Raw genomic sequence first — 26,681 nt, 5'->3', positions numbered from 1 at the left:
GCGGCGGCCTAGAGAAGCCGGCCGCCCGGAAGGGGCGGGGCGTGGCGGGGCGGCTTCCGCTCGGCCCAGAGGCAAGATGGCCGCGGCTGGGGGCGGCTCCGCGGCCGGCCCGGGCAGTCGGAGTCCTCTCCGCCTGGTGTCCTTCTGCGTCCTGCTGGCGGGTGAGTCCTCCGCGCGCGAGCTGCGGTGCGTGCGCAGAAGCGCCGGGATGGGCCAGGCCGCGAGCGCCGCCGGCCGGGCCCCCCTCTGGTCCCCGCGCCCTGTGAATCCTCTTTCTCTTTCGTCCCCGCGACAGACGTTCCCCCCGATTTGCCTCCCCCCCCGCCCCCCGCGGCGCGCCGTGTCTCCCCAGGTCCTCCCCGGGCCTCTCCCTGGACGTCCTGGGAGCGTCTCACCTGAGCGCTCCCTCCACCTGCACCTCCCTGCACCTCCCTCCTCCTCCCTCCTCCTCCCTCCTCCGCACCCACCTGTCAGCCAGGACAGGTGTCGCTCCAGCTGCCGCGAGAGCTCGGGGGCCGCTCGAGGTGGACGCGGCCTGGCTCTCTGCGTGCGGTGCCGCCGAAACCCGCGTCCCTGCGTTTTGCCTTCGTTTGTCTCATCAGTAAAGTGGGACGAAGGTGGCCGTGGCTGCTCCTAAGCGCTGAGACCGCGGAATAACGAACGAACGACTCAAGGAACTGGAGGCGCTGGAGGCTTGGTTTAGGCGCTCGAATGCCGCGGTGTAGACCTTGCTGGGTGGGTGGGCCAAGCCCTAAGATGCAAACACTCCTGGATGCGACCGACCGTCACTACCTGCCCCCAAGCTCGCGCTGTCTCTGAAGATTCCCGGAGGAGAAAGGATAGTCGGTCGCCCCACCCCGCAGCCACATACCGGGGACCGAGGGCTGGCACACCGACTGGTGGATCTGTGGCAGGAGGTTGCTCCCAATTCTGCCCAGATTCCTGCAAACATGCCTCAAAAAGCTTTTTTTTTTTTTTTTTTTTTTTTACGATTTTATTTATTCATCAGAGACACAGAGAGAGAGAGAGGGGCAGAGAAGCAGGCCCCATGCAGGGAGCCCAACGTGGGACTCGATCCCGGGACTCCAGGATCACGCCCTGGGCTGAAGGCGGCTGAGCCACCCGGGCTGCCCCTCAAAAAGCTTTTTATTGTAATCTCCATTCTTGGCCCTGGCATCCTTTTGTTAAGTAGGTAGATACAGACATACAGGATAGGAAGCAGAAGCGTGCTGGCCCGTCCGGGACCAGAAGCTGGTACATCCTGAGGTTTCGTGCTTCTCCTTTAGGAAGTGAAGCTTGCTTGCTTTTAGCTTTGATATCAGTTGCCCTAAGTGAAATTTGTAATGACTCTCTGGCACCCAGCTGGGTGCATTCATCTGTCCCCCCCATACCGCGTCCAGGACATGAGAAGAGTGGACATTAGTTAGCCCCATTTCAGAAAGTGTGATATACCCAAGCCGTACAGCGAGCAAATGACTTGATACTGGCAATATCTCTTGGTTTTTCCTAACTCTCTTTTTATCTTCCTATCAGGTTTCTGCAGGGGCAATTCAGTGGAGAGGAAGATCTACATCTCCTTAAATAAAACAGCTCCTTGTGTCCGTCTGCTCAATGCCACTCACCAGATTGGCTGCCAGTGTGAGTTGAGGTTGGATTTGTGTTTGTGGCCATTGGTATTTCTGTGCCCTCGGTATAAAGATCTAGGTTTTTTTTTTTTTTAATATTTTATTTATTTATTCATGAGAGACACACATAGAGAGGCAGAGACACAGGCAGAGGGAGAAGCAGGCTCCATGAGGGAGCCCGACGTGGGACTCAATCCCAGGACTCCAGGATCACGCCCTGAGCTGAAGGCGGCGCTAAACTGCTGGGCCCCCTGGGCTGCCCAAGATCCGCGTTATTGCTTCAGAGTCTCAGCACACAAATTAGTCCACGTGTGTAGGAGATGATAGAGAACCGTTTGTCAAGTCAGGGAAGATAATGAGTAAATGCTGCATACTTAAGCTTCTTCTAGAGCATCTCGTTTAACCACCTCAGCCCCAATGGAGTAGATTCACTTATTAGCCCTGTTTTACAAATCACAAAACTGAAACTGAGAGAAGTTGAGTAACTTTTCCAAGATCATCATGCTATTAAGTGATGAAACTTGGAATTGAGCCTCATGGTCCAAGTTCTAAGCCGGGACTCTTAACCATCCACTAGTTAAGGTAGAAAACTACTGTCTTCTAAGGAAAAGGAAGCCTCGTATATTATGGAGCCCACTGTCACCAGCACTCTGAATAATCTTTTTGGAACCAAAATGGGCTTCGTTAAGGCAGTGGACTCTTTGAAGAGAAGACGTTGAGAAAGCCAAACAGTTGCAAGAGGAATTAGTAAAGCATTTAGATTTGCCTTTATGCCCAAAACAGGGCACCGTGACAATATGGTTATAAAACTATGCAAGGGGAGAAAGCCTGATTCCTCTGCTGCTTCACCTGCTGTCTTCAGTCTTCAGATATTGTTCTTCTGTGAATAGTTGCTCTGTCAGAATGTAATTGGGCAGTAAGCAGGAAACTTAGAGTCAGGTCTTGGCTGCCTTTTTTTTTTTGAGAGAGAGAGAGAGAGAGAGTCCATAAGTGGGGTGGGGAGCAGCTGAGGGAGAAGGAGAAGCCGACTCCCAACTGAGCAGGGAGCCCAACATGGGGTTCAATCCCAGGGCCTTAAGATCATGACCTGAGCCAAAGGAAGACCCTTAACAGAGTTACCCAGGCACCCCAGATCTTGGCTGCTTCATCATTAAATTGGTTACGTATGAATTTCAATACCTGTAAAAAAAGCTAAAATACATGTGCACAAAGCTGAAAGTCAAACTACCTTGTATAGACTCTAATTGATGATGCTGCATAAGCAGCGTGGTCCCAGGAGTTCTATGATTGCCTGAAACCTTCCAGATTGGTAGGAGGATACACACTGGGGAGGACCCATCCTTCCCAGAGCTGTACTCTGTGTTAATTGTGCTGTGTCCTTGTCACAGAACGCTCTGGAGGTAGATTAACTGGCTCCAGACAGTTCCGAATAAAATATCCGGACATCATTCTTTTTTTTTTTTTTTTTTAAGACTTGATTTTTTTAAAATTTATTTATGATAGTCACAGAGAGAGAGACAGAGACATAGGCAGAAGGAGAAGCAGGCTCCATACACCAGGAGCCCGACGTGGGATTCGATCCCGGGACTCCAGGATCGCGCCCTGGGCCAAAGGCAGGCGCTAAACTGCTGCACCACCCAGGGATCCCTGGACATCATTCTTAAACTGGATTTGTGGGTGGAGGAGAGCCAGGTCCAGTGTGGGCTGAGATCAGACTGCTGGGCTTGCTGGAGCTCCACTCTCCTGCCAAAAGGCTAGGGCCCCCATCCTCCCAGAGGTGTGTGCTAAGATAACCTCTTTGGAATGAGTCATTCTGCTTCATGTTCTTAGAGCAGCTCTGTAGGAAGCAAAGCAGTAGCCTGTAGAAGTAAGCCAAGTGCCAGTACGAGAAACGAGAGGGGTGGGGTTGGACTCTGGCCACTTCCTCATGGAGAGCTTGTCTCCTTTTCAACTTCTTCTAAGTCTTACTTCACATTTGTCCATCCCCAGCAAGCCACACCCTCTTTAATTAGGATTGCTAGCACAATAAACTTAAGGAAAAAAGATGTAGGTCTGATTTTCTAATTATAATGCTCTGCTTCTCTTGGCTCCTTTTATTTATTTTAAAGATTTTATTTTGAAGTAATCTTTACACCCAACATGGGGCTCCAGCCTCCAACACAGAGATCAAGAGTCACATGCTCTACCGGCTGAGCCAGTCAGGTGCCCCTTTTGGCCTCTTTAAAAGTGCTCAGAGGAGGCTTTATGTAGGTTTCTTTCCTTTCCTTCCTTCCTTTCCTTTTTTAATCTGCCTCCACTATATAAGATGAATAAGGCTTGAGAACGTTTCTCCTCATCAAAGGCCCAGAGAAAGTGAGCAAGCTACTCCAGACTACACAGTCACCAACTGCAATCCAGATTAGAATCCAGATGTTTCATTCCAGCGTTCCTGGCTCGTCTTCTCTGTGTGCTCCTTGGGCCTGCAGTGATACACATTGTTTTGCCTGAACAGCTTTTCCTTTTTCGGTGATTCATGTGGCAAGGACTGTTGCCTTTTATTGAAATGAGAACTGCCATTTCATAGCTAGATCTTTATTGTAGCCAATCCACATTCTGATATTCCTCTTAAGTTTATTATTATCATCTCTCATGAACTTATTAGGTACTTATTCTGTGTAAGACATAGTTGAAGGTTGGGGACTTGCTTCCATGTCTACAGTTTACCAGTTTCCACAAAAGAAACCTACTTGGCTGGAGGTCAGAATGTGGGTAAAGTTTTTGTGTCGTGCCAGTTAGAAATATTTCACGGCCTTGACCTAGAACCATAATTCTCATGACTGGCTTCGTATAATAACCATATGGGGGCGCCTAACTGGTGTAGTTGGTTAAGTGTCAGACTCTTGGTTTTGGCTCACATTGTGATCTCAGGGCTGTGAGATTGAGTCCTGTGTCAGGCTCCACGCCCAGCGTGGAATATGTTGGAGATTCTCTCTCTGCCCCTCCCAGTCATGTGTGCTTGCTGGCTCTCTGTCTCTCTAAAATAAATCTTTAAAAAAAAAAAAAAAAAAAAAAAACACTATATGTAGCAACTTTGGAAAGTGCACATACCTTGGCTTCAGCTTTAGAGACTTTAATTTAGTAGATCTGAGATGAAGCCCAAGTACCTGTTTTTTAAAACTCCACAAAATGTTCCACAACCAGAGTCAAGAATTACTGCTCTAAGACAATATGCAAATAACACATCCAATTTTCCCTGGGTTGAAGGCTCATGGGGAGACCGTAGAATGTCTCTACGTGAATCACTAGGGACTTGACAGGCATTCAGGACTGTGAACCGCCCATCCTCTACTGCAGTGCTTCCCAATCTTTGTCATTCTTGAGACACATAGAAAATGTTATTTGTGTGGCATCCTGGCATATATGGAAATGGATGATATTTGTAGGGCATCCTGGGGTAATGGATGAGTCTGCTGGGGGTGACCAGTCTAGGGCCTTTGGAAAACCTAGGTCCCCAGAAATGAGGGGGAGGTCAGTATCATCTCATTGCTAATCTAGCAAAGCCCATCAGTTGGGAAGCCGTCTTCTAGAGACCTCAAAGTTCTTGATTAACCTTACCTAAAACTGGCTAAAAGCAAGTAAAGTCATTCCCAAATAGGGCAAAGGAATGGAGACCCAGGGGGCATCTGGCTCAGTCGGTTCAACATCTACCTTCAGCTCAGGTCATGATGCCAGAGGCCTGGAATTGAGCCCCACGTCATGCTCCCTGCTCAGTGGGGAGCCTGCTTCTCCCTTTGCCCCTCCCCTGCTTGTGTTCACTCTCTGTCTCTGTCAAATAAATAAATTAAATCTTTGGAAAATAAAAGAAGCCAAAGGAGTCTACACATGTGTTCTCACAAAGAAGATTCGTGCTAGAACTTTGAACTAGATTTAGGAATCTAGAACCTGCCATTTCCTAGAGAAAATACAGGTTTGAAAACTTTGGTGTCTGCTTTCTAGAAATTTCAATGTATGGCCAAATGAGGTTGAAGGAAGAGGGCAAGAAAACGATCGTACAACCTTTCTGAGATTTAGCGAATGAAACCTCTAATGAGTAGACTTCTTGGGCTCTCTGGTGGCCCTCAGACAGAGCCAGGTGACTCAGCCTTCAGTTCAAGTCTAAGGCTGGCGATGGCGGCATTCATCCAACGTCCTGTGCCACGTTTGGGGGATAAACGATCTGCAGAATCAGTGAAGCAAAGTCAAAATCGTCAGCTGTGAGAGCTTTAATGTGACCCGTTCCATCCTGGCAGCTTCCGTCAGCGGGGACACGGGGGTCATCCACGTCGTGGAGAAGGAAGAGGACCTGCAGTGGGTGCTGACCGACGGCCCCAACCCTCCGTACGTGGTTCTGCTGGAGGGCGCGCTCTTCACCAGGTAGGGGCTGTGTGTGGCTGCTGGGAAACCATGGCCAAAGAGGGGAAGATTTGAGGGATTGTCCTCACCCCTGTGAATGGAAACATCCTTTGGCTGCCCAGCTCTGGTCGGGGCAGGGGTGGGAGTGAGTCGCAGGAGAAAATATGCACTTGCAAAGGAATCATCTTGGTGACCTTATAAATAGAGCTCCAGGGAGGAAGGAGGGGTCCATAGGGTCCCTCAGAGATTAAACCCTGAGCTCAGGTTGCATCATAGTCCTCACTTAGGAGTTAGAGGCGGAGAACGCAAGAAATGAGTCAAAGGTTGTGGGGGGGTTAGGTTTTTTTTTTTTTAATGTGTATAGTTGACACACAGTGTTACGTTAGTTTTAGGCAGACAAGGAGTCAACAGGTTGGATTCCATTAGTTCCCCATTTGTTTCCATCCTTGGGGGCAAGATATTGGGCCTCTGATAACCTGTCCATCTTTCTTCATGGTGTTGCCTCCCTATTCCAGGAATCTGATGGAGAAGCTGAAAGGGAGAACCAGCCGAATTGCTGGCCTGGCAGTGTCCGTGGCCAAACCCAGTCCCACAGCAGGCTTCTCTCCCAGTGTGCAGTGTCCTAATGATGGGTTTGGTAAGAGCCCCAAAGGATCAGGGGACCTCCTGTCACCCAGAGCTCGCTGTTGCTTCGGCCTCACATCTTTGGAGGAGTTGAGGGCATGCGTCTGTCCGTGTGCGGTGGGGGCCACTGATTCCCATATAGAGGATAGTGTTTCTCTGTGCCATTCATCCCCTCACTCTGGCACTTCCCCTTCTTTCACTTCCCTTCTATCCTCCTTTTCTGTCACATACCAAGATCCCTAATCACCCAGCCTCGGGCTCCCTGATAGCTTTGTCTGATTTACTGTAGGTGGTGACAGGTTGATGCTTCCATGAGTCACCTTTTCCTCCGAGACTCTTGGTCAACCCTGGTATCCTACCTAGCCTTTCTCCCTCACTCAGTCCCTAAGTGCTTAGTGTCCCAACAGCCTGTCCTCCCCGTCCACTCCTTCAGGCGTTTACTCCAACTCCTACGGACCAGAATTTGCTCACTGCAGAGAAATCCAGTGGAACCCCTTGGGCGATGGCTTGGCTTATGAAGACTTCAGTTTCCCCATTTTCCTTCTTGAAGATGAGAATGAAACCAAGGTCATCAAGCAGGTATTGACTGCCAGCTCGTAGCAATTCCAGTTGCACAGAGAAGTTTTGTAGGCTCTTTGCTTGTTGGGAGGGACCACATCTACCAGCATGCCCTCTGGAAGCTGCTGCAAGAAGAGCCACCACATTTATTTTTCTCACGTTTTCTTTCCCATTTCTGTCCTGCCTGCTCTTATGGTGTTGACGGCTGGAAGAAAATGTAAACGGTGTTTGATGTGAAATAGGTGTAGAGCCCTAGTTAGGAGCTGTGAACATGATAAAAAGACTAGGAATTGAAGTTTCAGTTCAGACACTTCTGACATGCTTTTTAGTTGCAGTAATCTCTGATCCTGGTTTAGCTTCTTGGTATTTACATGCATATCAGTTAAGAGGTTTGTTCCAAAGTTACACTGCTCTTTACATCAGATCACAGTAGGAACCTGGGCTGGGCCGTTCGGGATAGGGTTGTGTCATCTGTCCCCAATGAAGTCATAGAGTCTGGGCCCCTTCATGCCTCTTGGTGAGGTTTGCTCTGGGGCCTCATATACCCTGGTTTTGTCCCAAGACAATGGAAGCTCAGGGACAAATGTGAGGGTGGCATCGGGAAGATGGAGCCAGGCCCTCCTTCTGGGAAGTGTGGGCGGGATTCCACGCAAGCTGCCTCAGTGGGCTCCATCTCCCTTCTAGTGCTACCACGATCACAACCTGAGTCCAAATGGCTCCGTGCCCACCTTCCCGCTGTGCGCCATGCAACTCTTCTCCCACATGCATGCCGTCATCAGCACTGTCACCTGCATGCGGCGCAGCTCCATCCAGAGCACCTTCAGCATCAACCCAGGTGGGACGGATCCGAGGCAGGGCAGGTGTCCTGGGGGAGCAGGGAATGTCGGAGGGACAACCTCAGGGAAGGAGAGAGCATGGGCAGCGAGCGTGCGGTGGGAGAAGCAGAGACGAATCTAAATAGTAGGGGAGATGGTCCACGGGGCCTTGGGCAGCAGCGTCTTCCAGGCCCCGTGTGTGCTGCGGTCTCCCTTACTTCTGTTGTCTCCCTGTGTCCTGCTCAGAAATCGTCTGTGACCCCCTGTCCGACTACAACGTATGGAGCCTGCTTAAGCCTATAAATATATCTGGGGCATTGGAGCCTGACGACAGGGTTGTGGTTGCTGCCACCCGGGTGAGCATTGGCCGCAGGTCAGGGTGGACAGGACAGAGCTGGCGGACAGCGGGCGGCAGGCCTCTTGTAGGCACGCCAGCTCCCAGAGTTCTGCAGTGGGGGGGGCTCCCATGGAGAGGAGCCAGGGGACCTCCCGTGGAGAGGGGTCTGGGCTCATCCCAGGATATGCGCGTTCTCCTGGCTGGATGGGGCTCGGGGGCTGGGGGGGCGCCTCCCGTGGAGAGGGGCCTGGGCTCATCCCAGGGTACGCTCGTTCTTCTGGCTGGACGGGGCTGGGGGCCTGGAGGGCCTTGTCCTAATTGTCATTATCACAGCCTTTCTCCCCTGTCTTTTCTGCTGTGCCCAGCTGGACAGCCGTTCCTTTTTCTGGAATGTGGCCCCAGGGGCAGAGAGCGCCGTTGCCTCCTTCGTCACCCAGCTGGCTGCCGCTGAAGCTTTGCAGAAGGCCCCTGATGTGGCCACCCTTCCGCGCAATGTCATGTTCGTCTTCTTCCAAGGGGTATGGGCTCTTTGGCTGGGGGGTGGGGGAAGGCGGGACCGCGGGCAGGGTCATTGTAGGCGTGGCTATTGTTTGAGGAAGATCTGGGCATTTGACCTTGGCAGAGAGCTCCTGGGTGTGTCTCCATCTGTTTCCCAAGCTGAGTCCATATTTTAGGAAGCCTTTGCACCCTGACCTGCAATCGTGCCGCAGCCAGTCCCCTCACTCCCCTCCTGGTGATCTTTTGGAGGCAGCCATTTACTTTTATTCTCTGGCCCCTTTTACTGCTGTTCCCACCCAAGGGCCCTGAGGCTCCTGCCTCTCCCCACTGCCACCACAGCCTGGCCCTGGAATCAGGGAACAGCAGCCGTGGCTGAGTCGGCGGAGGGGAGGGTGAGGCTAGGAGCAGACACATGACAGCTGATGTTCGCCTCGGGCCTGTGACAAGGCTGCCCTCCTCCTTTCTGGGCTCGAGAAGTCCTGTGATACACACGTGTGAGGGAGAGTCACAGCTGGGAGGCAGGGTAAGGAGGAGGGTGAAGTCACGTGACTGCCTGAGCCGACATGAGGCTGACGCCTTTGCGCCTGGAGCCTGGGTGATCTGGCCTCCGGGACGGAGCCTGCCCTGACCCTTGGGCATCTCTGCTCCCTTTCCCACCCATCTTTACTCTCAGGAAACGTTTGACTACATTGGCAGCTCAAGAATGGTCTACGACATGGAGAAGGGCAAGTTCCCTGTGCAGTTAGAGAACATTGACTCATTCGTGGAGCTGGGACAGGTGTGCAGCACGTGTCCATCTCCCCCTTCCCTCCTCCTTCACGTCCCGCTGCTGGGGCCACACCTCTCTGCTTGACCTTTTTCTGCCCTCACTCCTCTCTTCCGGGTGTGGGCCACGGTGGACGCAGGTGATGACTCTTGCTTCCTCATCTTCCCCCAGGTGGCTTTGAGAAATTCACTAGAGCTTTGGATGCACACAGACCCCATGTCTCAGAAAAACGAGTCTGTACAGAATCAGGTAATCTGAGCATGCTTCCTCACTTCATGTTTCAACAACTCAGAATACGGGCACCCCTTGCCCAGGCCCTGTCCCCCCACACTCCTCAGCCCCCAGGGCCTGTGAGGCAGGACCTCGGGTTAGGCAGCCACTGAAGGATGAACAGCGTGGCTGTCACAGCTCCTGGGGAGGAACTGGAGCTCAGCCCGTGTGTCTGCGTCCCTGAGACAGGCAGTTCTGCCTCGGTACCCTAGCAGTGGATGGGGGGTGACTAGCTCCTTTCTCCCTGCGGCCCCATGGGTCCAGTTGTCCAGGCTGCCCAGCCCGTGTCCTGGCTGTGTTAGACTCTGCACCCTGGATCGTCCTCCACATCCTCGCTACATTCCTCTCAGGGTCTTGCTTTAGGCCTGTTTTTCTCCCGAAGTGGTCTTCCTGCCATTCCAGTGTCCACATCCACTCTGCTCTGGGCTCCCCTGTGGCATTCAGTGTAGTTTTGTGGTATCAACGTGCTCCTCCGATTCTGCACAAGTAGGAAGTTGAGCATCTGTGAGGATGAGACTGTGAGCTGCAGGACACTCAGCCTCGACCCCAAAGGCTTGAGGAATGGGGGTGCAGGAGGGCTGTGGGCAGCTCCCCAAGCTGGGGACTTGAGGTAGGGGGCAGGGTGGGCCTCGAAGAGACCCCCTCCAGCCTCCCTGTGCTAATCCCCCCCACCAGGTGGAGGCCCTCCTGAGCACCCTGGAGAGAAGTGGTGCTGGAGTCCCTGCCGTGGAGCTCCGGAGGCTGAACCAGTCCCAGCCCCTCCCACCGTCCTCCCTGCAGCGCTTCCTTCGGGCCCGGAACATCTCCGGCGTCGTTCTTGCGGACCACTCCACGGTCTTCCATAACCGGTAAGTTACCCAGGCTGCGTTCTTGTCGTTCTAGGAGAGAATAGACTCGACTCTATTCTGAGGTCTGGGGTCCATAGAGGGGAAGAGTTCTGTGTCGAGAAAGATCACCACGCTCCCCTGTCCAGATGCCGGGTCAGTTGTGTTCTTGGTCAGTGGCCCGCTCACATGTAGGCAGGTTGCTGTCATCTGAGAGAACAGGCTCCCCGCCCAGCCTTCCCTGGCACAGAGCATCCTTGCTTGGCCGGTCTCCCCAGCTCTCCCGAGGCCTGGGTCCCTGGGGCCGCCAGCAGAGGGCAGCATCCCCAACAGGAGCGCCCGTGGCTGGAGGACGGGCTGCCGCTGGTCTGGGGCCGCCTGGAGCGCTGCACTGCCGGCAGACAGTTTTTGTACTCTGCTCCATAGCATGTTCTTGTTGTTGGGGTACAAGTGTCCCCTACAGATGAAGGCACTCCAGAGATAAGGGGGGAGGCCTTGTGGGTCCCTCTCCTGGTTTTGGGCGCCCCAAGCTGCTGCTAACCTAAGCCTGGAGCTAAGAGGGGACTTCTCACTAGGGCTAGACTGCTAGGCCCCCAGCTTCCCTTCCCTCTGCCAGGAGTCAGATGGGTTTCTGAGTAAAAATGCGAAAGCTCTGGTCCTCTGACCCCAGCCTAGCAGCACCTTCCCATCCGCTTAGGGCAGGGATGCTGCGGTACCCGAGGCCAGCCCTTTCCTCCCTGCCTGACCTCTGCAGCACTTTGGGGGGCGGGATAGTCCTCATTTGCAGACATCAAGCCTGGTTCTGTGCAGGCCGGCAAGGACTGGTGCTGAAGGCTGGGAGCGCTCCTCCTGGCTTCCTTTCTGAGACCCGCCTCCGCAGGGCTCCCCGAGGAGCATAGGGTGGCTGACCCAGCGCAGTGTTGTGCGTCTGGGAGCAGACCCCTCATCTCCCTCTGCGCCCCCCTCAACGTTAATGTTCATTGAAACCGTCAGGAGCTCAGGTGATGGGGGCGTGCCCCCGAAAGTCCTCTCCGCCATCCTGCGGTCTCCAGCCCAAACAGTGCGGAAGCGTGTCTTCTGGTTGGAGATCTCCCAGGCAGGGAGACACCCGCAGGGATCTATGCGCCTTCCCACCTTGTCTGTCAGGAAGGTCCTTGTGTTTCCCTCTCTCCTCCCATCTCCGGTCCCCACGCCGTCTTTAGTACGGAAGCCTCATCGTCTCTTCCTTCCCCCTGGCAGTTGAAGAGACAAGCAGGCTCCGGCAGGAAGGGCCTGTGGGGGAGGCCGGGCGGGCCGCCCAAGTGTGGCCGACGCTCACGCCGACGTTCACGGTGGCTCTCCCGGCAGCTATTACCAGAGCATTTACGACACCGCAGAGAGCATTAACGTGAGCTACCCGGAGTCGCAGAGCCCTGAGGAGGACCTGAACTTTGTGACAGACACTGCCAAGGTAGCCCCTGGGCTGGGGGGGGGTGCGGAGAGGCACGGCCGTACCGAGGTGAGAAGAGGTGGCCATTCAGCGCCCGCTCACCTGCCGCAGGCCCTGGCAGATGTGGCCACGGTGGTGGGACGTGCCCTGTACCAGCTTGCGGGAGGAACCAACTTCAGCGACACCATTCAGGCCGACCCCCGGCACGGTAAGAGCATGGACCCTGCCTCCCCTCCGGCTCCTCCCTCGTCCGCTGCCCCATTCTTTCTGTCACTTGCCTCTTCTCCCAAACGTGAGAGCCCAGTGCAGATCCCCAATGCCCTAGGACCCCTGGCTGGGCCTCGTCTGTGCCCTGGTGAGCCGGCCTTGCTTCCCCAGCTCCCAGCCCCCAGCAGGGTCTCCATGGAGAACTCTCCCTGGGCCCCGGGGCACAAGGCTGTCTCTTCTCACTCCCGATCCTAGGTCACCCGCCTGCTCTACGGCTTCCTGGTCAGAGCCAACAACTCCTGGTTCCAGTCCATCCTCAGGCAGGACCTGCGGTCCTACTTGGGTAAGCACCTGCTGCAGGAATGACCCCTCAGCCAAGGAGGGGATTTTGTTTTCCCTTATCTCCTTTTCTTCTCCCCTGTTTTTTCTTTCTCCTGATCCGTGTGGGATCCGTTTTCCTGATCTTCTCTGTGGCTCCTGCCCACCGTGGGCTCTTCTTCTGTCTTCCGCCTGCATCCACCTTCCACCCCCCAACCCTCCCTTCCCTGCGGTCTCCGCTCAGGGGACGGGCCTCTGCAGCACTACATCGCCGTCTCCAGCCCCACCAACACCACTTACGTGGTCCAGTACGCCTTGGCAAATCTGACTGGCCAGGTGGTCGACCTCACCCGAGAGCAGTGCCAGGATCCAAGTAAAGTTCCCAATGAAAACAAGGACGTGAGTGGTAGTGGGTGTGGGAGGTCCCCCCAGGGCCCCTTTCCCCCAGGGAGGTCCGAGAACATCCTAGGCCCAGAGGGCCCCAGGGGGCTGGGATGGAGAGGTGGAGGGATGCAGCCCTTTGGACTGGCTTGCTGGGGAGGCTGCAGCCTGGGTAGAGGCCCCCCGTGCCTGGGGTGAGGGAGGATCGCCTCGGCCCCCACCATGGCCCGCGTTTCCATGCAGCTGTATGAGTACGCGTGGGTCCAGGGCCCCCTGAATTCCAACGAGACGGACCGGCTGCCCCACTGCGTGCGTTCCACAGCGCGCCTGGCCAGGGCCCTGTCCCCTGCCTTTGAACTGAGGCAGTGGGGCTCCACCGAGTACTCCACGTGGACCGAGAGCCGCTGGAAAGACATCCGGGCCCGCATATTTCTGATCGCCAGCAGAGAGCTGGAGGTGAGCCGCAAGGGCCCTGGAGATCGGAGGTCGCCTTACCCTGTCCTCTGCTGCCTCTTGCCTCACACCCCCTCTTTTGTCCCATCTGCCCCACATTGCCACAGAAACCTCCCGCAGCTCTGTCCCCCGTCAGCCCGCATGCCCCATTAGGAAGCCCGTTTCACAGAGTTCTGGTGTGCATGCATGCCGGAGACAGGCTCCCAGGAGGTGCGCCTCACCCCGGGCCCCCCACGGCTCCACTCCCAGCCAGCATTCCCACCTGCCGGCGCTGGGATATGTGGGATCCCACAGCTACGGAGTCCGTGTCAGGGGAAGTCAGTGATGTAACAGCCTCCAGAGAGTCAAAGCCGTGGGTCCTGACTTCAAGATGCTTAAAATCTAAGACAAGGTGGAAGGAAGAACAGGGATCCCTTCTCTCTCCAAATGGAGAGACTCAGGCTCCCTGTTGGGAAGATGTTACTTATGATTGCTCAGGACTCGGTGCTTGGAGCCAGCTCCAGAATTTGATGAAAGTGGGTCGAGTTCTGAGAGCACCTTTGTCCTTCCCTGCCCCCCGCAGTTCATCACCCTGATGGTGGGCTTCGGCATCCTCGTCTTCTCTCTCGTCGTCACCTACTGCATCAACGCCAAGGCTGATGTCCTTTTCATTGCCCCCCGGGAGCCAGGAGCTGTGTCTTACTGAAGAGGAACCCAGCTTTTCCTGCCAGCTCCCCCATTGAGGTCCTGGATCACTTGTCCCATGGGGACATAGCCAGTAGTTTGTCACCAGAGCCTCCGTGGGCCTGCTCAGCCTGCAGTCAATGTAAAGAAGTGGAATTGCCCAAAAGAGATGGGGAGGGAGAAACAAGTCACCTGTCCTCTCCGGCTCCCCCTTCCCGGTTCCCCTGGGTCCCACCCCCGCCAGGATCTGGGATGGCAGAGAAGCTTCTTGCTCCTGTTGGACTGCTAGCTGCACACCCTGACGACCTCCTTACGGCCCCTCTTCTGCCCTTTCCATCCTGCCCAGGACCGCCCCCTGCTCCCCACCCTACCCTGTGCCCAAGCATTTCCTGTTTCCTGACCGGGAAGGACAGGAAGGCCGAATGCCTGGAACAGACTCCAAGGAAGCCCTGAGGAGCAGGCCTGGCCATCTGGGCCATGCCCGCTGCCTCCCTCCTGCTGTCCTGTCTGCCGACCCCTAGATGGCACAGCCGGGGGGGCGCTGCTGGGTGGGTGTCCCACCGCCTGCCCACAGTGCCCAGTTGTAATTTTATTAAGCTGTAATATCTATTTTTGTTTTGTGTGTGTGCGCGCGCATGTGTATGTGTGTAAATATATAAATAGCAACTTTCATTAAAACAGACTGTCCCACGTAACCCGGACGCATTACTGTTCCATGGGCTGCTGGGTGCCCTGGACTGCAGGCCCTCTCTGGGTCCCCAGGGGCCCAGAGGGTGAGGCTCTGTCAGGAGCGGTGCATGTCCTGGAAGCAGGGCTCCCGGGGAGCCTTGGAGCCCCTGGTGTCCCTCCTGTGAGAGCCACCAGGTGTTTGACAGGCGCCCCTGTTCAGTGTGAGACGCGGGGCTGGGGGACAGAAATGGAGGGAACCAGCCCGACCCTTGAGTGACTCGCGGTTGGGGTGAGGGGGGGAAACAGGTGCGATCCCGTGTGATGGCGTGCGATTTACCCGAGCGCGGAAGGATTCGGGGCACATGGGGGGCATTCGAGTGGCGGCTTGGAGTTCAGCCGTGGAAGCACAAAGCCTTGAGGGCGCAGCCACATTTGGTGGGAAGGACAAGCTTTTCGGGGCGCGGCAGGCAGTGAGGCCGGGCCAGGGGGGCCAGGGGCGAGCGGAGGCATTGGGCCTGCTGCTGCGAGCGGGCGTCCTGCAGGCCCAAGCCAGCGAGGCTGCGACTCCCCTCGACAGAGACCCTGGCGCCTGTTCTGGGTCCTCCTGGGAGCACAGCTAGGGTGGGCGCGTCGCCGCTCAACGACGGGGAGGCTTGCTCCTGACCCAGGCTGAGCGGCGGATTTTCCTTCGGGCCCCTCCGGCCCCCCAGCTCCCCTGGGGGGGGGGCAGGTCTGGGCTCCGGGATGTGGCCACGAAGCCTGCCGCCCCCCCCAGGCCCAGGCCCGTGCTGGCGGCGGGCAGGGCGCAGCTGCCACCGGTGCCGGCCGCCTCCGCGCCTCCCGCGGCCAACAGGCGTCCCGGCGGGCCGGGCACTGAGTGCCGCGTCCTGGTCCTGCTGGCAGCTCGGGAAGCGCAGGCGGGGTCCCAGCGTGGGGGCTGAGCAGGGTGGGCGCCGTGCCCACCAGCTCACTGCTGCCTTCCCTGCCACCCCCCCACAGCCCCCCAGAGACCAGCGATACGCCGGGCTCTTCCCGTGGCTTCTGGGGAGGCGAGCTCTGCAGAGGGGCACAGAGCCCGGGCTGACGCCCTGAGGGCCCCTTTTCTGAGACCTGGGTCCAGCTCCTGTCCGGGGCGACACCCCATGGGACTGGCTGGCAGCAGGTCAGGGCCACAGGCTGAGTCCTCACCTGCCTGCCCCGCCTCGCTTGGGGCCTGGCACAACCCGGGCAACATGTGTCCCCTCCCTACGCCCACCGCCCACCCACGGGGGCTGACTTGCTGACCCCCGCCCCAGGGCTGCTGTCTCTGCCTCCCGCAGCCCCTGTCTCCACGCCCAAGGCTGCCCTGACAGCTGATGTTTCTCCCCCGGCTTCTCTGAGCGAAGGGCCTACTCCCGCGGTCCCCACATCTGGGTCACCACTCCCGAGGGCACAGCCCGCGAGGAGGCGTTTCATCCAGAGTCTGCTGCTCGCCCGACATCCCACCGTATTCAGCAGGACTCTGTTTCTTCACAGAACCACAGAAATTGAAAATGCACGGTCTAACTCGTTTAATAAACAGAGGGAACCGTTTGCCAGAGGAGTGAGTGGCTCGCCCAAGGTCACAGCAAATTAGAGCTGAGCCGAGACTAGAACACTTCAAGTGCACTGGCAAGGCACGGCAGTGACGAATGTGGATCGAGCTCGGCTGTGGGCAAGGGCGCTGCCCCCGGGTCGCAAACGGCTATGATGAGATCCTGAGATCCGGCGCCTTCCCTGGGATGCAGGGCCTAGACGGCAGGTGGGAGGCCACACCAGACAAACATCAGGGCAGCACGTGCTCCATGCACAACCCGCACTAGGAACCAGGTTCTAGGTGAGCTCAGGGTGCAGAAGGTCGGCTTGGGCCGGGCCCACTGTCACCGGGGAGCTCAGGGCCACTCTGTGGGGCCACAGACAGGGCATCCTGGCTCTGGGCCTCCCGTCCCCTCCATGCCGCCTGCACTATGGGGAGGTGGACTGCGCGGCTGCGTGGCTGCTGTCCTGGGCCCTGCCGCTTGCTCGGATGGCAGGATTAAAAGGCTCATCAATTGTTGGGGCACCAGGGTGGCTCAGCCGGCTAAGCCTGCTAAGCAGCAAACACGTTGGGTTGCAGCTCAGGTCACGATCTAGGGTCATGATCTCAGGCTGGTGAGATCCAGCCCCTGGTCGCTCGTGGGTGGGTCCGTCGGTCGGCTCCATGCTCGGCATGAATCTGCTTCTCCCTCTGCCTCCTCAAGCTCTTTCTCTCAAATAAAGAAACTCTTAAAAAAGAAAAAAGGGGGTTGATCAATTCTTGAACTTTCTAAGGTAGTTAGGAAGTTTTCCTTCCGGGGGAGAGGGAGGCCTGGGGGGCACCTATGTCCTGGAACCCCGGGACCCAGAGAGGAGTCTGGGGGCGGGGTGGGATTGAAGCTAAAGTGACTCTGAGACTGGGCATCCCATCCTGGGACCGAGCCCCATGCAGGCTGCGGTTCAGAGGCGCCTCAGGTCTGACCCCTCTCCCCACCTGAAGGCACATGCAGAAGGGGCAGGGGGCCCACAGTCCCGCGTGCAGACGGGTGGAGACAGGCAGCCCGGAGCCCCGGCCCCCGCGTGGGCAGGAGCGCAGGGGCCACTCAGGAGGCCCAGAGATGATGCAACGGCGAGTAAGTCTCGGGCTCCTGCGGGCAGGCCGCGCGGGGGCGGGGCTGGGGACCCTGGGGTCCCCTCCTGCCCACCCCTCCAGAGGGGACCTAGAGAGCCGGCGGGAGGGAAGGAGAAACGGGGCTGCAGGGCCACCTGCGAAGAATAAAGTGTTCAGGGAAACAGGAAGTGGGGCGGCCCGAGCCGGCACGGGGACGGGGACGGGAGCCGAGGGGGGGACGGCCGGCGGGCGTGGCTGCGAGGGGACTGGGCCCGGGGCTGCTGGTGACAGATGGGTGGACACAAAGAGCAGAGCTGCGGGGAAGACAGATGGAGGGGGAGGGGGAGGGGAGGCTGGAGGGGCAGTGGTTGGAGGCCCTAATGAGATTGGAGCTGGGCTGGGGCTGAGGAGAGGTGAGCGCGGAGGCGAGAAGAAAGACGGGGCCGCCTCGGGAGACAAAGGCAGCGAGGCCGGGGGCCGGCGGCGGGCGGAGCGGGCCGGCGGCCGCGGGAGAGGGGGGCCTCCAGCCGGGCTGGCCGCCGAGAGAGTGACAGATTGCGCGGTGCACCCGAGTGGAGACCCGCTGTCACCTTCCCGAGGCACAGAGAGGGGAGCCGGGGGAGGCCGGCGGGACGGGCCGGGCGGGGGCCCGGGGAGGTGAGAAGGGCCGGGCGCCCCCGGGAGCCCCGCCGGGAGCCTCGGCCCCGCCGCTCCGGACCCACCGGGACGCGAACCGGCTCTCGCGGCGCAGCGCAGCGGGGCCACTGCCGGGGCAGGTCAGGCGGTGCGGCGCGGCGAGGGTTAACGCCGTCTGCTCGCCCCGCCAGCCGCTGCCTGGGCGGGTCCCCAGGGCTCCCCACATATGTCACCCCCTCTCCTGCCAACGCCACTGCCTCCCAGCTCCTCCAGGCCCTCCCCCCTCCGGGGGCGCCCTCCCCGCACTCCAGCCTCCAGCCGGCCTCGCCTCCAAGGCTGTGCCCCGGGCCAGGCGGGGCCACCCGAGGAAGCGACTCCCAGGGCCCGCACACGCAGGGCGGCAGCGCACCCCCCGCCCAGGCCCCCGCTCCAGGTCTGGCCACCCTCAAGTCGCGCCCGGGTGTCGGGGTGGGGTGAGCACGCTGCCCTGCACGTCCCCTGTGAGGGCGACAGCACCTCCCCATGTCGCCGGGGACTAGATGGCCTCAGTCAAGATCAATGAGCTGGCCAAGGTCACCAGGCTGGGGACCCAGGTCCACCGGCTCCCAGTTGCCTAGAATTATTCTTTGCAGCAAGGGCTCCGCGCTCGTGGCTCCCGTTGACCTCGGGCCTGCCTCCCTCTTGGCGACTCCCCGGAAGGAACAGAAGTTGAATCCCTGAGAGAAGACAGGGGCCGGGGGAGCCCAGGGTCTGGGTGACGCGCGCGGGCCCCAGGGCAGGCCCCAGCCCCTCAGCAGCAGCGGCCCTGGAGAGGGGACAGCTGGGGACTGGCTGGGGCGACGGGCTCTCGGGCCTCACTCATCAGAGCCAAGCAGCCACTAGGAGGGAAGCCGCCGGCCGGTCCTCCCTGCCTTCCGCCCCCCACCCCAGCAGCCCCCTGCTTCCCTTCCCCCACCCCTCGGGTCCCAGGCCTTGTCTCCCGTCCTCGGCATTTTTTGTTCCCTCACCACCTCGGTGGCTGCCTCCTCCCGTCTGCATCTCCCCAGCACCCTGCAGGGTCATCCCTGACTCCCCGGGTCTCCCCCCCCCCCCCCCGCACCCCGGCGGTTCCCCGGTGTCTCTCATGTCCCCCTGCACACCCGCCTCCCGCGCGTGTCACCCACCGACAGTGCTCGCACCGCCCCACCCCTGCCCGCTCCCCTCCTCTCCCCCCCACCCTGCGCTCTCTCCCTCTCTCCTGGGTCTCTCCGTCTCCCAGTTTCTTGGACGGGGCTGAGGGCAGGGGGCGGGGGAGGTAGAGTCGCTGTTGCTGGGGGCTCATTAGGTGGAGATTGGTTTTTAATCAGCACCATGGCAATGATGATGCAAGATCTGAGCCGCCACCTGATCCCCTGCCCCCGGCCCCCTCGGCAAGCTCCTCTCCCCTCCGGCTCGGCCCATCTGCTGGCGCCTGGGCACCTGTCTGGGCCTGCCCAGGTGGGAGCTGGCTCCTCCCAGACCTGGGGCTGAGGAGGGTGGGGAGCCCGGGGAGGATTTGCAGGACTCCCCTTGGGGAAGCCTCGCCCGCAGAAAGCCCAGAGGGGGTGGATCAGCAACAGGGAGACGCGATGCCGCCAACAACCTGCAGGTGGGCTGTGCCCCTCCTAAGGGGGGGCGCCCTTTATGCGGTGACTCAATCTCCACGGCAACCTAAGAAGCAGCTACAGTTGACCCCATTTTACAGACAAGGACGGCTGAGGCTCAAGGGGCTCTGGCCCCCGCAGCAGCCCGCTGCCCCGCGAGTGCTCCCAGCCCCTCCACCCTGAAAACTCACTGGCGCCTGGGGAAGACACCCCCTGGCCGGGCCGGGGTGAGGGGGACAGAGCTAGACACCCGAGCCCACCCGCACCGCCCTGCGCTTCCCTCGCTCCCAGCTCCTGCCGCCCTGCAGCACACACGCACCCTCGCGCTCGCACGCGCGTGCACACGCACACACGGGCTGCAGGCAGCCGGGCTGCCCGCGTGGACGTCATCGATGCCTGTTTGCAGACAGTTCTGTCGCTGCTTTTCCTGCCGCTGTCTGCTGCCCCGGCACCTCCCCGCTGCCGCCCGCCACGCCTTGTCCCCGTCCTTCCTCCTCCCTGGGCCCTTGCTTTCCTCCCAGGAGCCCCTCGTCCCGGGGGGGGGGGGGGGGGGGGCCGCCCAGAGAAACTCCTGGCGGGCTGTGTCAGGAAGACGACCCCGCTCCTCTGGGCACCGGGGTGGGAGGGAGACCAGGGCTGGGATGGAGGGCGTGGGGGACCGAGTCCCCGGGGGACGGGCACGGGGGCAGGGCCCCGGCAGGAGCCAGGGCAGCCTGCCCACGGATCCGCGGGCACCGGCTCGGCGAAGGCGGAGAGCTGGGCGACAGCGAGGCCCCTCGGGTCCCCTCCGGCGTTTGGGTGCTGCCCGCGCGCACTTTTCTAGCTTTCCCTGTGCCGGGCTCGGGGAAGCCTCCCCCGGGGTAAGGACGAGGGGGAAGGGGCCGCCAGAGTCACGCTGGGCCTCAGAATGGGCCCTGGGCTCTTAGCTCTGGCCTGCTGGGGGCTGTGTCCCTGCCGCCTCGGGTGGGGAGGACGGGGTTCATCTGTGATCCTGCCCTGGCTCTCGCCCCAGCCCCACCCCTTCCCCCGGCTCTCCATTTCTTGCTTATGAAATATGCATGGAGAACAGATGTCCCCGCTCCCCTACTCCCTGCCCCCCCCAGGGCCAGCCCCCACCCCCAGCTCCCCGGAGGTGCGGTGGGGGGTGTTCCCAGGTCCCCCTGCCAATGGCTGCCCGGCCTGGCTGTTTAATATTGATGGCGGGGGGGCCGGGCCAGCCAATGGAGAGCCGGGGGTGTGTGTGTGTATCTCCATATATATACATAGGGCTGGGCCAGCTCAGGTGTGTATGCGTGTCTGTGAGTGCGTGCGGGTGTATGTGCGTGTGTTCGAGTGCGCTGGCCCCGTACCTGGCCAAGCCCTCCCCCTCCCCCTGGGCCCTCAGTCCCCACCATGTGTACCCCTCTCATCTGCCCCGGAGCCTGTACAGCCGCGCCGCGAGGCCGCCCCCGAGAGCTCTAGAAAGCTGGTCACTAACTTTGCAGACGGATGAGCTCTGAGCAGCCAGAGGAGCCTGGGGCCGTCAGCGCTGCCCCCTGTCCTGCCAGCGTGGATCCCCTCCCAGGGTCTTCCTAGGTAAAGGGAGAACTGTGGGCTGGGGAGGGGTGGGTGAGCCCCCTCCCAGCCCTCCCCAGTGCCTCGCCCCTGCGTCCCTGCACGCCCTCTTCCCCATTCCTCCCCTTGGACTCTCTGCGTCTGTCCCCAGTCCGGGGGCGGGGAGCACGGCAGGCAGACGTGGGACTGGAGGTCCTCCCCGGCTGCTTGGGATTGCCGCTTTCCCCATCCTTGGAGCCTGGAACTTTGGGACCAGAAGTGGCTGTGGGGTGAGGACTGAACGGGTAAACAGAAGCTGCTGCCGGGACTGGAGCTGGGGGGAACAGCGGGGCCAGGTGGAGGTGGGACGGGGGTCACACTAGGGTGTGGCGGGGAGGGCAGGGCAGGGCCATCAGAGGGGAAGGACCGCCTGGCCCAGGGCAGGGGCAGGACCGCGCTGTGATAGCCGCGCTTGAGGCCCGCAGGATGGGCAGTCGGGACAGTGACCACGTACTGGAAGGTACTGCCCCGGGGCTTGTCACGCTGCTGTCATCCCTCTTGTTCCCTTGGAGCTGGGAATGCGCAGCGTGTCCTGAATTTCAGCGCTGACCACCTTCTGTTTTGTGTGATGGTTGTGCGTGTGCGTGTGCGTGTCAGACGAGGATGCCCCCGCACCCACCACCCTCCCGCACTTAGTAACCTGTCAGCTACAACTGAGCCTGTCTCCCCTGAGGGGGTGGGGACCCCGGGGAGGAGTCCAGCAGGCAGGAGAACCAGGCTGCAGGGGAAGGGACGGCAGCTCAGCGCTCCTGCTTCCTGGGCTCACGCGAGTGGCCCACTCTCCCCGCTCAACACTTCTCCCAAGCAAAGCCTTTCCCAGCCCCTTGCCTGCTGCCTCACCCTAACCTCCTCTGGCCCCAGGGACAAGCAGACCTTAGCCAAGTCTCCTAGAAGCTGGCACATCCCCACCCCCCCCCCACCCCCCCACCCCCCGCTGCAGGCCACATCTGAACTGATGCTGGGCTGTGGGAGGACTCCAGGATTCCTTCCCCTCATCGCCTTTGTGGAGTCCCCAAGAGCACCAGGGAGTGGCAGCCCAGGGCTGAGGGTGTTGAGGACCGAGGGAGAGGCCGGCTGACCCTGAGCAGGGCATCGTGGTCAGAAGAGATACCATCCCTTGACTCTAGTGGACAGGGCGGTCGGATCAGGTGTCGCGGCGGTCATGCTGGGGGTGGGGGCCGGCAGAGATGGCGCCGGGGCAGCTGTGCCGAGCTCCATATGTCCCAGTCCACCCTACAATGGGCAATCTGCGTGCGTATCCCCTCCCCCCCCCAGAGGCCGCGAGGCTGGAGAGGGGCCCTGGGAGGGAGGGGAGGCAAGGCCACAGCTCTCCCATCACAACTGGGGCAGGTGTAGGGGCACGGCCAACCTCTCCTGAGCTGTGACCCCAGTTTTGCTCAGTTATTTTTTCTTTCTTTTTATTATCATAAAATATTTGTATGATGGTTAAAAAAGCAAAACAAAACATGGAACATAAAATGTACCATTTGAAGTGCAGAGTTCAGTAGTGTTAAGTATCCTCGCACGGTGATGAAAGAGATTCCCCAGAACTTTTTCATTTTCCAAATCTGAAACTCTACACCCTTTGAACACTTCCCCTTTCCCCCCACTCCCCTCAGGCCCTGGGAACCACCATTCTGCTTTCTGTTTCTGTAAGGCTGACTGCTTAGACACCTCAGATCCGTGGCATCATACGGTGTTGGTCTCTTCGTGACAGGCTCCTCTCTTTTAGTACAATGTCCTCAAGTTGCGTCTATGCTGCAGCATGTGATCAGATCTCCTTCCTTTTTAAGGCTGAATAATATTCCACTGAATGTCTCCACATCTCTATGTGGCCAGCTGTGGATGGACGAAGATAACCCAGCTGGGTTGTTTCCGTACCTTCGTTATTCTGAGTAGCACTACAGTGACATGGAAGTGCAGATTTCCTCCTTTTTTTTTTTTTTTTTTTTTTGGCTACTATCCAGAAGTGGGATTGCTAGATCATCTGGTAGTTCTATTTTTAACTTTTGGGGGAAGCCTCCATTAGGTTTTCCATAGTGGCTGCACCATTTCACAGTCCCACCAACACAGCACAAGGGACTCGGTTTCTCCACGTCCTCACCAACACCTATTATCTTGTCTTGTTTTTGTTTTGATGGCAGCTGTCCTCATGGGGGTGACATTTTAGCTCATGGTGGGTTTTTGTTTGTTTTGTTTTAAAAAGATTTATTTATTGGAGAGAGAGAGAGAGAGAGAGAGAGGGAGAATAAGCAGGGGGAGCAGCAGAGGGAGAGGGACAAGCAGGCTCCCTACGGAGCCCAGCGGCCTGGAGCGGGGAGCCTGATGCGGGGCTTGATCCCAGGACCCCAGGATCATGACCTGAGCCAAAGGCAGAAGCTTCATCGACTGAGCCACCCAGGACCCCCTCTTTGTGGTTTTGATTTGCTTTTCTCTGGTGATGAGGATGTTGGGCATCTTCTCATGCCTGCTGGCCATCTGTGTATCATCTTTGGAGAAATGTCCATTCAAGTCCTCTGCCCATTTTTTAATCGAGTGGTCTGATGTTTTGTTGCTGTCGGAGTTCTTTTTTTTTAAGATTTTATTTATTTATTCATGAGAGATGAGAGACAGAGAGAGGCAGAGGGAGAAGCAGGCTCCATGCAGGGAGCCCGACGTGGGACTCGATCCTGCGTCTCCAGGATCACGCCCTGGGCCGAAGTCAGCGCTAAACCACTGAGCCACCCGGGCTGCCCCAGAGTTCTTTATAATATTCCAGATACTCACCCCTTATCAGATGCATGATTTGCACGTGTTTTCTCCCGCAGCTCTTGCCTTTTCACTCCCCTGCTTGTGTCCCTTGACTTGGAAAACTTTTCAAGTTCGACAGAATCCCATTTGTCCACTTTTGCTTTGTTGCCTTCCTTTGGGCGTCCTAGCCAAGAAATCACTGACTGCCAAGTCCGATGTCAGGACGCTTCCCGGTGTTTCCTTCTAGGAGCTGCCCAGCCTGGGGACTTTAATCCTCCTGCTGGGTTTTACCCTGCCCCGCCCCTCCTCACCCCTCCTCCTTTCCTGTTGCTCCCTTCTAGGATTCTCTCCCCTTCTTACCATCTTTCCTCCTTCCTACCCCTTTGCGCCTGTCCACCGGCCTGTCCCCTCGGCGCCTTTCTGCTGTTCCCCCACTCTTACAGCACCCTCCTCTGCTCCCCCATCTGCCGAGCTGCCCCTTCTTCCTCCCTCCGCCCCAATCAATCCCCCCTTCTCTCCTCCAGGCTCCGGACTGGACACCTGACCATGGGACCTTGAAGTGGCTCTGACCTCCTCAGCTCAGTGGCCGACCCCAGTCCCTCAGGCCCTTCCTGCCCCTCCCACAAGCGGCTCGCAGGCTCCCAGCGGGAGGGGTGGGGAGGGGACCCCGATCTTCCTGGGCAGGGGCCTTCCATCATGATGCTCAACTCAGACGCGGTGGAGCTGGACCTGCCTCCCACCCACTCCGAGACCGAGTCGGGCTTCAGCGACTGCGGGGGCGGGGCGGGCCCCGACGGGGCTGGGCCTGGGGGTCCGGCTGGCCAGGCCCGGGGGCTGGAGCCGGGGGAGGCGGCCCGCAAAGACCTGCAGCACCTGAGCCGCGAGGAGCGGCGGCGCCGGCGCCGGGCCACAGCCAAGTACCGCACAGCACACGCCACGCGGGAGCGCATCCGTGTGGAAGCCTTCAACCTGGCCTTCGCCGAGCTGCGCAAGCTGCTGCCCACGCTGCCCCCCGACAAGAAGCTGTCCAAGATCGAGATCCTGCGCCTGGCCATCTGCTACATCTCCTACCTGAACCACGTGCTGGACGTCTGACCGGGCCTGCCTCCCGCCTCCACGGGCCCCTGCACCCGGCGTGCGCACCCAGTCCCCCAGGCCCCCGGGGTGCAGGCAGGGCGCCCTGGGCTGGGGCTGGGGCTGGTGGAGCACGACCTGGGCTCACCTCGGTCCTGTCCCCACCCCCAAGGCGATGCTCGGTACCTCCCACCATCTGCAGTGGGCCCCCCCACCCCGCCACCCACCCCCACCCCCCCACCCCACCCCCCCGCTGGTCACAAGTGTTTGCCAGGGTCCAGTCCTTGCAGGGCCTCCTAAGCACCCCCCCTCCCCGGCTCTCTCCAGGGCTGCCCCCTCTCCCACCCAGGACCCTGTCTCTGTGTCCCATCCCTTCCCTCCCTCTCCTGCCCCTGGGAGGGAGGGAGGGGGCCTGGGCCCAGGAAGGGGGCTGCTTCTCAGACCTCTGGGCCCCACGCTGCTGGCCAGGGGGACAGGCAAGGCCACGCAGGGCTCTCCGGAGCAACAACTGCCAGGGGAGGCTTAGTGGCCGCGAGTGACGGGGAGTTTTCTCTCTCGGAGGCTCAGCACATGCAGACCTCGGATCTTACTTGGTACTGAGTGCCTTGTCCTCTCTGAGCTCCCTGCCCCCTCCGCCCAGCCTCCCAATTTTCTCCCTCCCTGTGTGCAGCCACAGAAAGGAAACCCTAGGTCCTGGAGGATGGATGCTGGCCCCGAGCTCAGCAGAGGGCCCGGGCAGTGGGGGAGCCAGACCTCACAGCTGCTTCCTCCTCCCAGCCCCCTGGGAACAAGCGCAAAACCCACAGGGCTTCCTCCCTCAGCTGCAGGGGGGATGCTCGGCTCCCTGGGACCTAGGGCCAGTTCATTTGATATATACTTTTTCCCTTCCTTCAGCTCGCCTTCAGCAAAGGAAGACACCCCCCATCCCGCTCCCCACCCCCAGGCTCTCTGTATCCCCCCAATGTGGCTTTGCCCGTCTGCTCACGGCAGCCCAGGGTCAGCAGTGGAATGAAGGGCCGAGGCCCGGCATAGAAGAAGTGAGCCCACTGCCCTTCCCACGCTCCCTCCTCCCTCACACCAGACTCTGTGCTCTACAAGGATATTATTTATTTACGTATTTATTTATTTATTTGTCTATTTATTTACTTATTTATTTATAAATATTACTATTTATTGCCGAGTTGTGCACTTTGGGGTAGAGTGAGGGAGCTCCTGGCAGCCCTAGCTGGGCCTCTCTTGCTTCCTCCCTGGTTCTCCTTCCTCTTTCTTACTCCTTCTGCAACTCCAGGAGTGTGTGTGGGGAGATCCTCTCTGCTCACCACACCCACACCTCTTCCTCAGATCCACATGTCCGGACACCCAGTCCTCTGGGATGGTGCCCCTGCCCCAGCTCCAGGGCTCCTGGGCCCTTCCGTAGCTCCCTCCCCCCCAGACAGTTCCACCCCGTCCTGCCTGCCTTTTTCTCTCTCTGGCCCTCTCCCATGACCTCTCACTTCTTCCTCATACCCCCAACAGTGGGCCTCCAGGCTCTGTGTCCTGTGTCCTGTGTGTGACCCCCTCCCGTTGCATTTCCA

General features: G+C 59.1%; 2 protein-coding genes across 2 annotated transcripts; both read left to right on the top strand.

The window, feature by feature from the left end:
• The first annotated feature begins 67 nt into the window (after window positions 1-67).
• NCSTN (nicastrin) lies at window positions 68-14,834 on the top strand. The gene is given in 18 exon segments (NM_001313840.1): window positions 68-161; window positions 1,534-1,638; window positions 5,894-6,017; window positions 6,512-6,633; window positions 7,054-7,199; window positions 7,863-8,013; window positions 8,240-8,349; window positions 8,696-8,848; window positions 9,502-9,606; window positions 9,766-9,843; window positions 10,540-10,712; window positions 12,036-12,138; window positions 12,229-12,318; window positions 12,320-12,325; window positions 12,580-12,667; window positions 12,887-13,041; window positions 13,267-13,479; window positions 14,039-14,834. Coding segments are annotated over 18 exon segments (2,130 nt in total). The 5' UTR covers window positions 68-76; the 3' UTR covers window positions 14,162-14,834.
• A 9,592-nt stretch (window positions 14,835-24,426) lies between these two features.
• NHLH1 (nescient helix-loop-helix 1) lies at window positions 24,427-25,155 on the top strand. Its single transcript, XM_038585928.1, has one exon. The coding sequence runs from the start codon at window positions 24,730-24,732 to the stop codon at window positions 25,126-25,128; it is 399 nt and encodes a 132-aa protein (XP_038441856.1). The 5' UTR covers window positions 24,427-24,729; the 3' UTR covers window positions 25,129-25,155.
• The last annotated feature ends 1,526 nt before the right edge of the window (window positions 25,156-26,681 follow it).

This window comes from Canis lupus, chromosome 38 (genome assembly GCF_011100685.1).
Source record: "Canis lupus familiaris isolate Mischka breed German Shepherd chromosome 38, alternate assembly UU_Cfam_GSD_1.0, whole genome shotgun sequence".
Classification (NCBI taxonomy): domain Eukaryota; kingdom Metazoa; phylum Chordata; class Mammalia; order Carnivora; family Canidae; genus Canis; species Canis lupus.
The sequence above is the reverse complement of the archived record's forward strand: the minus strand, read 5'-3'. Positions and strand labels throughout refer to the sequence as shown.